This window comes from Ambystoma mexicanum, chromosome 9, assembly GCF_040938575.1.
Source record: "Ambystoma mexicanum isolate Mex_15411 chromosome 9, UKY_AmexF1_1, whole genome shotgun sequence".
Lineage (NCBI taxonomy): Eukaryota > Metazoa > Chordata > Amphibia > Caudata > Ambystomatidae > Ambystoma > Ambystoma mexicanum.
Window position 1 is genome coordinate 1293031826 of NC_090931.1, and position 14250 is coordinate 1293046075.

The window sequence follows — 14250 nt, forward strand, 5'->3', positions numbered from 1 at the left end:
GGTTCTGTGTCCAACCACTTATGTGCGTCTTCTGGGATATCAAAGACAACGGCCCAGCCGTTACGTATGATCTTCAACTTCGCTGGGTACAGCAACACATGTTTGAGATTGGCATCTCAGTCTTTTCTTCACTGAGGTGAAGTGGATCCGTTGTTTTTGTACCTGGGTGTAGTCTGGGTACGCAGTAATTGTCGCAGAGGCTCTACCTATCGTGCCACCTTTCCTGAAGTGTTCTAGGATCTTTTCCCTGTCCTTGTAGTTCAATATCTTGGCTATGATTGACCGTGGTGGGGCCCCTGGTGGTGGTATTTTAGGCAAGGATCTGTGTGCCTGTTCAACTGTGAAGCCTTGAGATAGGGTGCCTGACACGATTTCTTGCAGTAACATGTTCTCAACAAAGATCGTAGGGCTTGCTCCCTATACTCCTTCAGGAAGGCCTATAATTCTAACATTTCTTCTGGCACGACCTTCCGCATCTTCAACCCTCCCTTCTAGGTTCCTCATTTGTTGTTGTAATATTCCTATATTTTGTGGACTCTTTCTGGCCCGTTGTAGTCTCTGCAACCTGTTTTTCCAGAGTTCCAGTCCGTTCAGCTAGTGACTTGACATCTTGTCTCCGAAGGTTCACATCTATGCTAATGGTATCCATGCTTGCTTCCAGTGGAATTTTCAGGGCTGCAATAGCTGCTAGAACTTGCTGGTCTCCTTTCATTAGCTCCTGCCCCATTTGTCGTGTTAGGTCTAGTAGTGTAGTGTATGTGATTATGTTGGCTGTTTTTGCAAACATGTGTAACGTGAGTTGTTTAGATTTGTTTTTAGAGGTTTTGGACACCATGTATGTCTGCTAAGCGACTGTGCTATGTGCCACTCGTCAGCGGTTTTGTTGTTCTTTATGTTCAAGGGCTGGCTGTCTTAATGATTGCCTATATTCCAGTTCTCAGAGTTGGGGTAATTCAGGTGAACTTCTGTAAATCACTGCTTGTGTCTGCGCTGCTAGTATGATGGCGCACTTTTATTTCACCTGTGTTTATTATGGTATATGTCTCTTTAATCTGCAGGCCGTCTCAGGTGCCACCAGGGATATGGCGTTGTTTGCTTTATTGTTGCCTACTGATCCGTGGTGTTCCGCTTCCATGCGTTGACTGCTCATGTAGACAGTTTTGCTGCTAATGTTGACTTCTGTTTATGCCTCTTGTTGGTTCCTTCACTTTGCATGATTAGGGTTTGTGTCATATCTACCGCAGAAACGATTTCATTGCTTGTATTGCCAGTTTTGCAGCAAATATGGAACAGGGTCATGTACAAATAGTTCATGCTGAACATATGGCTGGCACAAAAGTGATAGTGATATCAGGGCATTATCGCACTTGTCTTGAACAATTGTTCACGGATGAAAGCAGGTTAATAACTTGTCCGATAAGGGCCTTTCATCATTTTTATTTGGTACTTTGAACTATTTTCACTTTTCTTTACCAAGTAGATCGTTCAATTTTTTTTTTTTTAAAGATTACGCCCTTTTGTATTTTTATCCATAAAACGTATCCCATTTTCTTACTTACAATTATTTTCGAGGAAAACCTCTGAAGTGCCTTTCTCCTTTTTGTGTAAACATTGTGTGGTTTTTGTTTTACTTGATTTTAAAAAAAATGTGAAAGCCTTAGCTTTGTAGAGTACAACTGTGACAAACTACTTTCTCATGAATCCACTTTCTTGTGTTATTTTTTCTTTCTTTTGGGTATGGCTGCGATTCACTCGCAGATGAGGTAATTTCATCTGCACTTCAAAGCCCATAGCAGAGTTGGTGGCTCCAGCCACCTCTTGTTCTGCAATTATAACAGTCAGTGGACGCTGGGGCACCAACAGAGGGCAAAGTCTAGACTATTGACCATTGTGTAGAGGAGACGAAATTGCTCCTATGTAGTAGTCCCGGCCAAACGTTGATTTGTGTGGCAGCTATTCATGTAATAATTGGTATTTTTGCTAGTTCTCCACTCTTAAGAACGTTGAATTCTAAATTGCGCACTCAACCTTTTCTATTTTAAATCCTGTTTTTTACTTTCCCAAACGTTGGCATTCAGAATTCAGCTGTGTCAAATTGTTGGGATATTGTAGTCAAATAAAAAATGACATACAAATGTAATTATATTTTCGAGAATTTGTGACGACAACTGTACATGTTTTCATAATTTCTGATGCAGGGTGAATGGAAAGTTCAGTTTGGCTATATGCAATCTGTTAGAGCTTTAGTTTCCCAATTAGTAATCTGAGCTCTGTTGCCAATTTACTACTCGGAGTCCAAAGGCAAACACTGCAACAAGTTGCCTGCTTTTTTGTGTTGAATTTGAAATTCAGCCCTGAATTGTAAGTGCTGCCAAAGACAATCCCCTGTCCTGCCTACTGGCAGAATGCATTCCACAGTGGGCAATAAAAGATGGTCTGTCGCTTCGGATCCACCAGCAAAGTAATGTTGGGGTATTTCTGACCCTGGTATTCAAAGTAGTAAGTCTAAGCAGGGATTTGCCGGAGATGACTTGTGAACAAAAGCACTTCGCCATCATTCATTCTAGACGCCTTTGGGCCATAGTTTGCGCTTTATACATTTTCAAATAATAAATGAGGTGGGGGGAGTTCTGTGTATCCTCAATTGTTTACCCTTGCCTTTTTCAAAGTTAAAAGGAGGATATTTTGGGTCTGGAAGACTTCCTTTGAAAAAGGTTCCTTTTGTGGTTCTGCAACTACCAGTATGTAAAATTAAATGATTATACACGCTCTTCAGATCTGTCGTTAGCAATGGCGGGTAAATGGAAAAAAACAATGTGTTTAAAAAAAAAATAAAATAAAGTAAAATGCACTTAATTTCCTTGGTTGTTCCCTCCCTCTTTCCCCCGGCACCCTTTTGAGCAATCCCTCCATACTCTCTTTCCCCCGGCACCCTTTTGAGCAATCCCTCCATACTCTCTTCCCAGGCACCCTTTTGAGGAATCCTTCAAAGCATTTTATGCACACACTTTTGAGGAATCTCTCCCTTCCCTTCCCTTTCCCCATCCCCTTTGCGGAATCCTTCCAAACTGTTTTGCCCATAGGAATCCCACCATACCCACCCTCACCCTTTTGAGGAATCCTTCCAGACCATTTCCCCAGCATCATTTTGAGGAATCCCGCTATCCCTTTCCCCCAGACCCTTTTGAGGAATCCTGCCAAACTCTTTCCCCAATCCCTTTTGAGAAATCCTGCCATATATTCACCCCTGTGCACCCATTTGAGAAATTCTGCCAAACCCTTTCCCCCATATCCTTTTGTGGAATCCTGCCAAACCCTTTCCCTGTTCCCTTTTAAGGAATCCCACCATATCCTCTCGCCACACCCATTTCAGGCATCCCGCCGTACCCTTTCCCCACATCCTTTTCAGGAATCCTTCCAAACCATTTCCATGCACGCTTTTAAAACATGCTGGGAAGCTATGCAGGAAATCTATGGTTGTCGAGGCCTTTTGGCACACTGTAACACTTCCCCATCACAGAGCAGATCTGGCAAAGGCCCTGTGCTTTAGTATTCATTCTCCTAATACAGGTGTCTCTATTGTTTAATTCAGTGTACTGATTACAGAATGGCATATTCCTGTATACAAACATCCATTTTGTCAGATATGCAAAAATTATCTCTCTTGTGATAATGCTACGTTGATATCGTCCCCCCAAATTCTTTATCGGTTTATATATATGTTTAGGAATTTCAGAAAAAAAGGAGGAACCTTCTTAACCTCTTCCAACCGTAAAAGGTTGCCAGAAAAGCAAAACAAAGTATGATGTGACAATCCTTTTAATGGTTCTTTTTTAGGGCAGTTTGCAGGAAACATGAGCTTCTACAGTATGATTTGGAGATGGCGGCTCTGGACCTGGTGTCCAAGAAACAACAGTGCGAGGAGCTGGCGACAGGGGTGGGTATTATTTTTCTTTCTCTTGACAAGTGCTGCATTTTGCAGGAGCAGCAGACTCGCTGACAACTGCTTAAAAGGTGGCTTTGATTGTCTGAGCTGCAGACCTTTAAAGGACCAGCTTTGATGATGTGTTATTTGTCAACAATTAGCACTGTTCTATTTTCTTGGTGCTATTACCATCTGTTCTAAAAGGTCTACCTTTGCACTTTTCTATGTAACGACCACTACATCTGTGCATTGTGTTGTAAAGTTAGACCGGATTTTCAGTTCAAATAAATTCTGAAATGGTTCCCAAGATCAGCCCTACTTTATTCCTCTTTTGCAATGGTAGGGTTTCGTCTCTTCTCAATCTTTCCCTTGTTGTTTAACCTCATCTCTTACTCCATTCTCTCCGTTCTCCCCCCTCACCCTTTTGATCTTTCACTCATATCGTCCTCTTTTCACCACCTTCCCACGCACCTGTTCTTTTTCTGTATCTACTATCCAGTTTCTGAATTCTCTCCCGTTCTGCCGTCTTTACCCTTTCGTCCCTTTCAACCTGTTACCCTTTGTGTCTCATTCTGCTCTCATTGCTCTTTCATCTTACCTTTCACTGTACCCTGTGCTCTGTCCTCTGGTTCTCCTGTTCTCTCGCCCCACCTCTCACACAGCCAGCACTTCTCAGAGCCTGTCTCGCGCACCTGTGTCCATCTTACTCACCCAGCATCTCTTGCAGCCACCACCCACACCTTCACCCACCCTCCATGTTCTTGCTTATAGACATCTCCTTGCTCACCCTCCTTATACCGAAACCCTTCTCTTTCCCACCATCTTTTTTTTGTCAACAATTTTGATTTGCATTTCAAATAAATCAGATTTCAAACAGAATCACCTATACATTTCATATACCTTTAGAGTGAAAAGAACAGACACTCCCAGGTCACATGCCAAGGACCTATGTGGTTGGTTGGCGGATTCTGATTCCCAAAATGGGTACGATGTTGATTGACCACTCTGGGCTGACAGCACAGATGTCTCTTCTGCAGTGGCTGAGAACTATGGGTGGATTGTTTCACGACTGGGGTCTGGGGTTTGTTTTGAAGCATAATGAGCTCTCCTACTGGATTTCTAGTTGTGCTGTTGCTCCCTGGTCTTGCAAACCCTCTTTAAGGACATTTATCTTTGAGAAGATTTGGTAGGCTTTCATTTGCATCTCTTTAGGTACCTGGCACTAGTGGTACTTTATTCCTGGTTCCAGTCTAATGGGGGTCTTCTTGCAGGCTCTTTCCCCCAGGTCCCCCTTTTCCATTTGGACCACCATGGTTCTGGCTTGTTTGTGTTTCTCTTGCTGGGCTTCCTTCAGTTCTTTTCGTTGAGGGTTGTGCTTCAGAGAACTGGGCTACTAGGAATTTTAAAACCTGGACAAGGTTATGACTTCTTGGGGCGTGACTGGCTTATTCCTTTGGATGTCTTTAGTGTTGATGGAGGTCTCTTGCTCTGTTCATCTTTAGTTGCAGTGTTCGCCTTCTTCTGGTTCGTGGTCTTTCTTCCAGCCCTCATCCTTCTTTTGACAGTGAAGGGCCGTCTGCCGCCTTTATGGTAAATGTGACCACTGTAGTTATCTTTGGGTGCATTCGCTGGACTGTCTGCTTGCAAATGTACTTTCTTTTGGGTAATGAGCCATACCACTTGCTGTATCTCTCATATTGTGGAATGGACATTTCCTGGATCTTCCATACCCTCTAATACCCATTCTCCTACAGGTGCACGATTCTTTGGGGAGGGGAAGGTTCTCAACATTTGTTCTGTGAAGGTAACATATTAGGTTCTTTCTAAGTCTTTCTAAGTCAGCTCCCTTATTGTTTCAATGAAGGCATTAGAATCATGGTCTACTGCTTGCCCTTTCTCGATTGGGGTTGTTGCACCTCAAAAACTGGGGGGTTCTGGTTTCCAGAAATATATACATATGTATATCTATATTTCTGAGGCTTGTGGAATCTGCTTAGAGCACATGCTATGCATAGGCCGACATCTAGTGGAAGCTGCAGAGTATTAGTTGTTTTCGAAAACTCGAAAAGGGACGTCGACAGAGCGTGCCAGTAATATCCCCAAAATGTTGCCCCAAGTGCAATAAAAAATTCCTGTGGATAGACTAGCACTGAGTGTGCAACTTGTGTCTAGCCTGCAACCACGACAACGGGCATTGTCAAGCCTGCAAGCTCTTCAAAAATGAAAACTCTTAAAGACCGAAAACCAAGCGCTGGGCGCATCACGCAATTCAGGCCGAGGCAGCCATTGACGTGGAGGGAGCTTACAGTGATGGCAGCGTCGCCGTCTTTTCGGGCGACGAGGAACGAGTGCAGGCCCCGACCCCGGCTCTGTTATGGGGACGACACCCGGCGGCGAAAGCCCTTCCACTACCCCCACCACTAAACCTACATCCCGGGGCAAGGAGTCGACATCATCGACTAAAAACGCCCAAGTACAGCATCAAGGGGGGAGGTCTACAGAATCCCTGTCCGCTGGGCACTCGCGGTCCCGATCGCCCCATGACAGGCCTGTGAGTCTAAAGATCAAGAAGACGCAGTCCCTAAAACATCGACAGATCGTCAGCTGACGACGCAGCGGTCTGCTCCATTACCGAAAGTCGACAAACGTCGAAGCGGTAGGGTCTAAAAACACTCGTTTATCCCACCTAGTAAAATAAAACGTCCCTGAGAGCCTGTTAAAGTCTAAGCACTCCAAGAAACACTCCTCCAAGAGTCCCAATCATAAAGATAAGTCTCATAAGGACACGTCTACCCCTACTTCTAGGGAAACACACTGTTTCCCACAGGAGGAAGGTTCTTTGGCTGAAACCTTACAGAACAAGGGCCAATCCACACCCCAGGGCCATCGTACACCCCTAGGACAAGTCTCTACCCCTCAGTACCCTGGTGTCATTCCCAGTTCAGCCCAATGGACTGCGCAAGACATAGACTGGGTCACAAGAAAGACCTTTATGGACAATTTCTTTGAAAAAACCCCACAGGCTTACCAAAACTTTCAGGTTACACCTCATACAACTGAGGCTTCCAGCTCCCAGCCCCCAGCTAAAAGAGCTCATCCTGAGTCACTCCTGTGTTCAGTACAGTCCAACCAGCACTAGGTATGACGTCCATACAGACACTAAAGGGGATAATGAAGACTACCACCAATCTGATCATCATTATTATTATGATGATGAGGAAGCAGAGGTTTACACCCTTGTCTCACCAATTCATCAGGACTCACCAGTGGCCGATTCGCCAGTGAATAATCAGCCTCTCGATAAAGACATGTTAATCAAGACAGCTGAACACTTTGGTATTCAGACACAAGAAACTCAACTAGACAAAGACTTTGTGGAAGATAATTTTGGAGACAAGAAGTCTGTCACCCAATTCATCCCAATTTTATAGTCTGTCCTAAGAAGGATAAAACCTTCCCTGGAGACCCCTAACCATACACGGGCAGTAAACCCGCGGGTATAGAATCTTTTCCGCCCAGCGCCTTCTGACCCGCTCTATATCAGGGGCCAGCTTAAGCCGGATTCGCTTGTGGTTACAACAACCCGTAAAAGGGCAGGAACACCACTAGCCTCTTCAGAGGCACCCAGATAAGGAAAGCAAGAAGCTCTATACTATGGGGAGGAAGGTAGCGATTTCAGCAGCTTTTCAGACTAGAAGCGCCAACAATTCCATACTGTTAGCAAGTTATAATTGCCACAAATGGGACGAAATAACTACCCTTGTAGCTTCTGCTCCCAAACGTTTAAAGTCACAACTAGCCCTGGTAGCGGCTGACGGCAAAGCAACTTCCAGCTGCATTCTTAAAAATAACCTTGATGCTGCAGATAATGCGGGCAGGAATATCGCTGAAGGCACCATAATCAAGCGGCACGCTTAACTGTTTCAGTTTGGCTTTAAGCTTGAGACCCAGGCTACGCTACTTAACATGCCAGTGGAACCAACAGTCTTATTCAGCAAAGCCGTAGAGGACACCCTAAAGTCCGTCAAGGAGGAATGCAACACCCTAAAGTCTTTGGGCCAGTTGACTGACAAACCACCAGGCCAAAGAGGTGGAAGCAATTCTGGCCGTTTTCATGGCCAAAATTACCAGAGGCTCTGATTACGGACCCGGTCAAAATTCTTCCTGGAATAACAACCAGGGTCAAGCTTCACAGGGTTACCAAAGAGGCCAGTGCCGAGCCCGTGGCCGGGGGAGATCCTCCACATCTAGAGATGGAGGAACACCTCCCAAGCAATGACAGCCCGCTACAGGTCCCCTCCCATGCCTCCCTATTGGAGAGAATTTTCAGACACGTGCTAATTCCCTCCACCTTAGAGACCCCCAGCAACTTTGCAGGATTTTGAGGACTTGAATTTTTTAACCTGGAGAGAGAGACCCATTTTCCCGCTCGCTCATGTATTTTAATGTGATTTTTGAAAACTGTTTCTTTTGGTTATGGAGTCTGACAAACTCCATAGGCATCCTCTTTTACATTGTCACACAGCACCTTCAGTGCAGTGACACAGGGAAGTCTTTCAGGTTTCCCAAAGGTTTAAATACCTTCTATGGGATAAACTACTGTTTCCCAGAGCAGTAAAGTGAAATTGACTTACATTTGTAACTCTCTAGACCCAGCACACACTATCTTACAATAGGGTGCTGGAGGGGTTACTTCGTGTCCCCTTTGTCTAGCTTCTCATGTAACATTTTCTGTAACATAGCTTGTTTTTTCGCCATTTCTTTGTGGAAAGGTCCTTCTTGAGAATTACTCTGCGCACCAAACCAGGTTTTGTCCCTTGGTTCACTTTGCCTTTGGCAGGATTCACGAGTGAAGCCTGCCTCTGGCTCCAGGGTGTCTGGTGGGGGCAGGAATTTTACGGAGGTGCCGAAACTCCCTGTGCTTAGTCTCCTAGGAGACCCAAATGCACTCTGTCATGATTGGCTGGCTGACTGTCCAGCAAGGACAGCCCCCCTACTACAGGTTGGCTGGAATGAATGGGAGAGAACTGAATAAAAGGCGAGGCTTTTTGGCTTGGAAGGCAGAGTCGTCCACTGGTCGAAGGAACCGAAGAAGAACTTGAAGAGGACGCCTGCTGCAACTCCTGGACCGTTGGTTTGCCTGGTGAATCTCTGCTGCTGTGCTGAAACTCCAAATTTGTATTGACAGAAGTCCCTGCAAGGACGACTTCTCCCCTTGAGTTGGTGGGACCAATCAACTCCAAAGTAAGACACCTGGACATTCTCTCAGAGCTGGGTGCGTTGCTTTTAAGTTGGCCAATAGCACCAGGAAGATCCTCTGGACTCCCAGGAAGCAGGACTGACCGAACCTGAGCCTCCTCAACAGAGTGCGGGACCCCAGAAGCAAGGAAAGTCCATCTTGACAGCCAGAAACCACAAAGTTGCTATTTGCGGTAGTTGCGGGGAGCTGAAACACCTAAGTGCCACTTGTTGGAAAGATTGCCGGTTGCGAGCGGTGACCGACCCATTGCAGTTCAGGAGCCCCCAGAAGTCCTCCCTTTTGTCCCCACGACTGAGGCCCAGGAACAGTGAGATCTGCAGCGCTGCACAGGAACAGGAGTCATCTGCTGCACTTTTTTCTTCAATATAAAGGTACTGTAAAGTCTGAGAGAACTTACCTCTCATTGTAGAGTTACTTGCATTTTCTACTACTCACAAGCCTAAACAGCTTGTGGCCCGACTGTTAGGCAGAAACCTGTGCAGTTCCCCCTGGGACCACTGCAAAAGATTTAGGACTACAGGTGTTTGGCAGTAAACCCACTTGGTAGCAGTCTGTACCACACAGATTCACTTGGTAGCTGTGGCTGAGCAGTCAACTTCCCTCAAGAAGAGTTAGGCAGTATACAGAGTATACACAATAGGTCAAGAGAACACAATAGAATAAGTAAACACTGACCAGGGCTTGGTGTAAAAGAGATATAATTATTTATTTAAAACCACATCTAGAAAAACACACAGGCACTAATAGTAAGCAATTCAAAAACACGGTCACTAAAAGATATACACTCCCTTAAAAGAATATTAGACAAGTCTTAAGTAAAGCCCCACTTATTTTCAGACAGCGGTGAGCGCTTAACGTAGATGGCACTCTAATAGTTCGTTTTAAAAAGGGAGAGAAAATCAGAGAACAAGTTGAAACAGATCCCAACACTTTTATCAGAACATAACAAGAGAGGAAGGCAAAGTAAAACTGTGAAGTTCGAGTTCAAGAGGCCGGATCCACTTTCAGAGGATCCAAACGAAGTGTGTCCAAGGTCACACGGTTACAGTGCACTAAAGTCTTGTAAAGGTTCAAAAAGGAGTTGGACCAAAGAAAGGGACCAGTTAGAGGGTCAAGGCGGCCAGCCCAGTCCAGAAAGTTAAGGGGTTATTATTACCTTGTAGCAATCTTTAGAAAGGGAGGCCTGGCGGACACGGTACCTTAAAGTGGTGAGAACGCTCCAGCGGGGGCAGTTGTTCCTGGCAGCGGGTGCAAGTCGGTGCATCGTCCGGGGGAAGAGAGGATCTCGTTGTGGAGGAAGACAGGAGTCCGTCGCACTGCCAGGGAAGAAACCAGCCGCAGAGTTTCTCAGGTACAAGGAGCGGTCCAGTGATTCGCAGTTCAGTGGTGAGTGGCTATACGGCTGCCGGGGTGCTTGGCACGCGCAGTTCGACCACAAACCGGGCTGGGATGCGAAGAAAGAAAGGTAAACTGGTTGTGCCCACCAGTCAGGGGAAGACACCTCTCCAGCCGGGAGATCTTCTCTGTCGTTGGGAAGTGGTGAGTCGGTTCTGCAGGGCTCCACCAGTGGTGTCGTCGTGGTAGGTCGGCTCAGCTTCTCCCTCGTCGGATTCTCAGGTCCTGTGGCAACTTCTGAAGTTCCAGTCCCCAAAGCCCTGCTTTTATGCAAAAAACCTCCATTCACTCAGCCTAGGTGTCACTCAAACATGCTAAGTGGTGAGCCGGCTGGCTCACCACTTGGGCCAATCACGCAAGAGTGCGACTTGAGTTACCAAGGTAACTCAGTCCAGGGTGCCTAAACCCCCTCCCACACCCCCTGTGGTACCCAGACAGAGTGGCACCACTTTTGGAGGCTTCTGTGGAGAAGCTCGCCAAAAAGTGGAACAAAGGGCTCGACTTGGGTTGGAGTCACAGAAGAGAACACAAACGTCATTTTAGAATCGAGTCTTGGCAAAAATTACCAACCGGAGAATTAATATTAATTAAATAAACCGGCGGTATGTTCGAGGCTATGAGAATTAAATAATTAAAGTTGGTAGCCTCGAACAATGGGAAAATCCCATAGGAAAATATTCGCGGTCGAATATAAAAAGTAGTTTCCACTGCCACCAGCCAAAACTCGATCAGGGGGGACGGAGACGTGCCCCCTCGACTAACAGACCCCGGGGCAATCGAATTGCCCCGACCAGTACGTCCACAATATGATGGTTTGTATAATTTGGGACTAGTAAAGCCAATGGTGACTTTACATGCCCTGGTAGACAGTAGTCAGCCCCAGGGCATGGAGTCTATGGTGGGGTGTCACTATGACACCCCTGTGTTACTGCACGGAGGGTGCTTTGTAACACACATAGGAAAAACACATGAGACCCTATGGAGTAAAGGACCCCATAGCCCACAAAACACATTACCAGTCAAAGGAATACCATAAATCATGTCCAAGAGTGGGAGAAAAAGTCTCACTCTTGGCAGGAGGAAAAAAACAAACTCCAGAAATCCAGCAAAGCTGCTGGGGGACTCACTAGGTTAGGAAATTCAGCCCAAAGAGAGAATTCTCCCTAACACCTACATTGATTCTTTTCAAAGACCTCTAAAACATTGGGCAAAGACTTTTCTACTTACCTACCAGAGGTGCTTCAGCTCATGTAAGACTTTTGCCCATTGACCTTGACTTAACCTGTTATACTGAGTGACTCTGCTTAGGGGATCCAAAAGTATTTGTCTGCTTAAGAATATTTGTGGTCTCTTGTTTGTTCTAATAACCTTTTCCTTTGACCAAGTTCTAAGAGTATACTAAATGCAACAGTAAGATATTAATGTCCCCGGCACCCTAGCTATGGAAGTCACCTGAGGGTGTATGGTGTGACTGTGGGCCATCCCAAAAGGGTCTTTACTGATTTAGAAACTTAAGAGTGTGTAGTTTTGGAGTTTGTGTTGCTTTTATACTGCTCCCTTCTGAAGAAGGCTTATTCTAACTGACTGATGAATACATGAATAATTGTTTATTCAAGAAACCTTGTGTGCAAGTGTTTATTTGAATACTTGTCACTGTGAATCTCTGTGTAACTCCCCTAGAGTTCACATTGACCCCTCTTGAGATAAGCCTGGCTGCTCCACACGCTACCAACCTGTGTAGTACAAGCTTATACCAAAGGTTGGGTTCCTATTGCCATAAGGTCAGGGTTGTTGTAGTGCACCCAAAGGGTACTGCATACAATCTTGCATAACACTCCCCAGTAGGGGGACGTATTTCACACTTCACCCACACATGGGAGGGAATCACCATGGACAAGTAGGTGCTATCGACAGTAGCGGGAGGTTATTGTGCGGAACTTGTCCAAAAACCATCAAACCATCCCCCGTGCCAGAGAAAGTCTACAAAGGAAAAACAGCTCATTCTTCCTGAAGAGGTCAACGCGCTGCTTCTCAAGGACGCCATAGATTGTGCTGTCCAACGAGGTAAACAAGGGTATTTATTCAACATACTACTTTGTGCCAAAAAAAATCTATCTATGCGCCCAGTGTTCGACTTAAGGCCCTGCAAACACTTATGTAAAGGCACACTAATTCTGCATGGCAACGCTACAAGAAGTAATCCCCCTGCTAAAGCGGGGAGACTACATGGCAACACTGGATATGAAAGATGCCTATTTTCATATTTCAATGTTCCCAGCGCACAGAAAACTCTTGTGTTTCTAGAAAGCAAACCAGCACGACCAATTCAAGGTGCTACCCTTTGGAATAGCGTCAGCTCCAAGGGTATTCACCAAGGTACTGGCGGTGGTGGCAGCGCACCTATGAAGGGAGGCAATTCCAGGGTACCCCTACCTGGAACGACTTGCTGATCACGGGGGAAACCCCATCTTTGCATTCAAAACACGCAAAGAACCATAAACCTTCTCTTCCAATTGGGTTTCTCAATAAACGAGAAAAAGTCAAGCCTTGTGCTAAGCACAACAAAACAGTTAATAGGAGCTGTCTTAGACACAGAAGCAGGCTTGACCTTTCCATCCATGAAAAGGGTACAAAACACTCTACGGCAAATACCCCAGTATCAAGCCAGTCGCCATAAGCGAACGCAAAGCAATGCGTTTGCTAGGCATGATGGCGTTGTGCATATACCTGGTCCTGCACGCACGCCTACGCATGCAACCCATGCAGGACTGGTTGGCAAAACAATGGTCTCAGGCAAGTGGTCAGTGGGACAATCTAGTAGTTGTTTTGCCAACTCAAGTACAAAACCTACGCTGGTGGACAAAGGAAAACCTGTTAAAGGGAAAACCCTTCCACGATCTGAAGGCGCAAGAGATCATTGCAACAGACGCATCACTCTCTGGGTGGGGGGGGCACATTACCTTCACCACACAGCACATGGTGTGTGGACTCTCATCACAGTTCAGAACTACATCAACCTGCTGGAATTCCTGGCAGTATTCAAAGCGCTTCAAGCATTCAAAGCGCAGTTGACGAAAAAAGCAGTTCCGATCCTAACGGACAGTACCAGTGCAATGTTGTATGTAAAGAAATAAGTGGGCACACACTCTCCAAATCTGTCCAAGCTGTCACAGAAAATAAAATATGGAGATTGGGGGGATTGTTCCTATCCTCCCTACACGCTCCAGGGGTACTCAACACTCTCTACCAGAGGAACACAAGTGGCAACTTAAGTTTCGTAGACCACATCTTCTCTCAGTGGGGGTATGCCACGCTGGACTTGTTCGCTACAGGAGAAAACAAGCAATGACCAGACTTTGCGTCCAGGTTCCCACAACCAGGCTCCAAGGGGAAACGCCCTATGGATGAACTGGTCAGGGAGATTTGCTTATGCCTTTCACCCGACTCCCCTAAAGAGCAGGGTAGTGAACAAGATTCACAGAGAACAAATGACGCTCATCCTAGTTCCCATGTGGGCAAGACAGCCATGATATCCACATCTGCACAAACTGACGATGTGCAAACCCATCAAACTCATGTGTCAGACAAAATTGTTGACCCAACACGGGGGAATAACAGTACACCCTCAACCACATTCAATGAACCTGGCAGCTTGGCTCCTGAGGTCATA

The 14250-nt window shown here is 45.8% G+C and overlaps 1 protein-coding gene across 1 annotated transcript in view; it reads left to right on the forward strand.

The window, feature by feature from the left end:
* Window positions 1–14250, forward strand: part of SNX4 (sorting nexin 4) — a 1088579-nt gene that overhangs the window by 932799 nt on the left and 141530 nt on the right. Inside the window, exon 11 of the mRNA XM_069616639.1 lies at window positions 3838–3937. Coding sequence (XP_069472740.1) covers window positions 3838–3937 — 100 coding nt within the window. The remainder of the gene's footprint in view (window positions 1–3837; window positions 3938–14250) is intronic.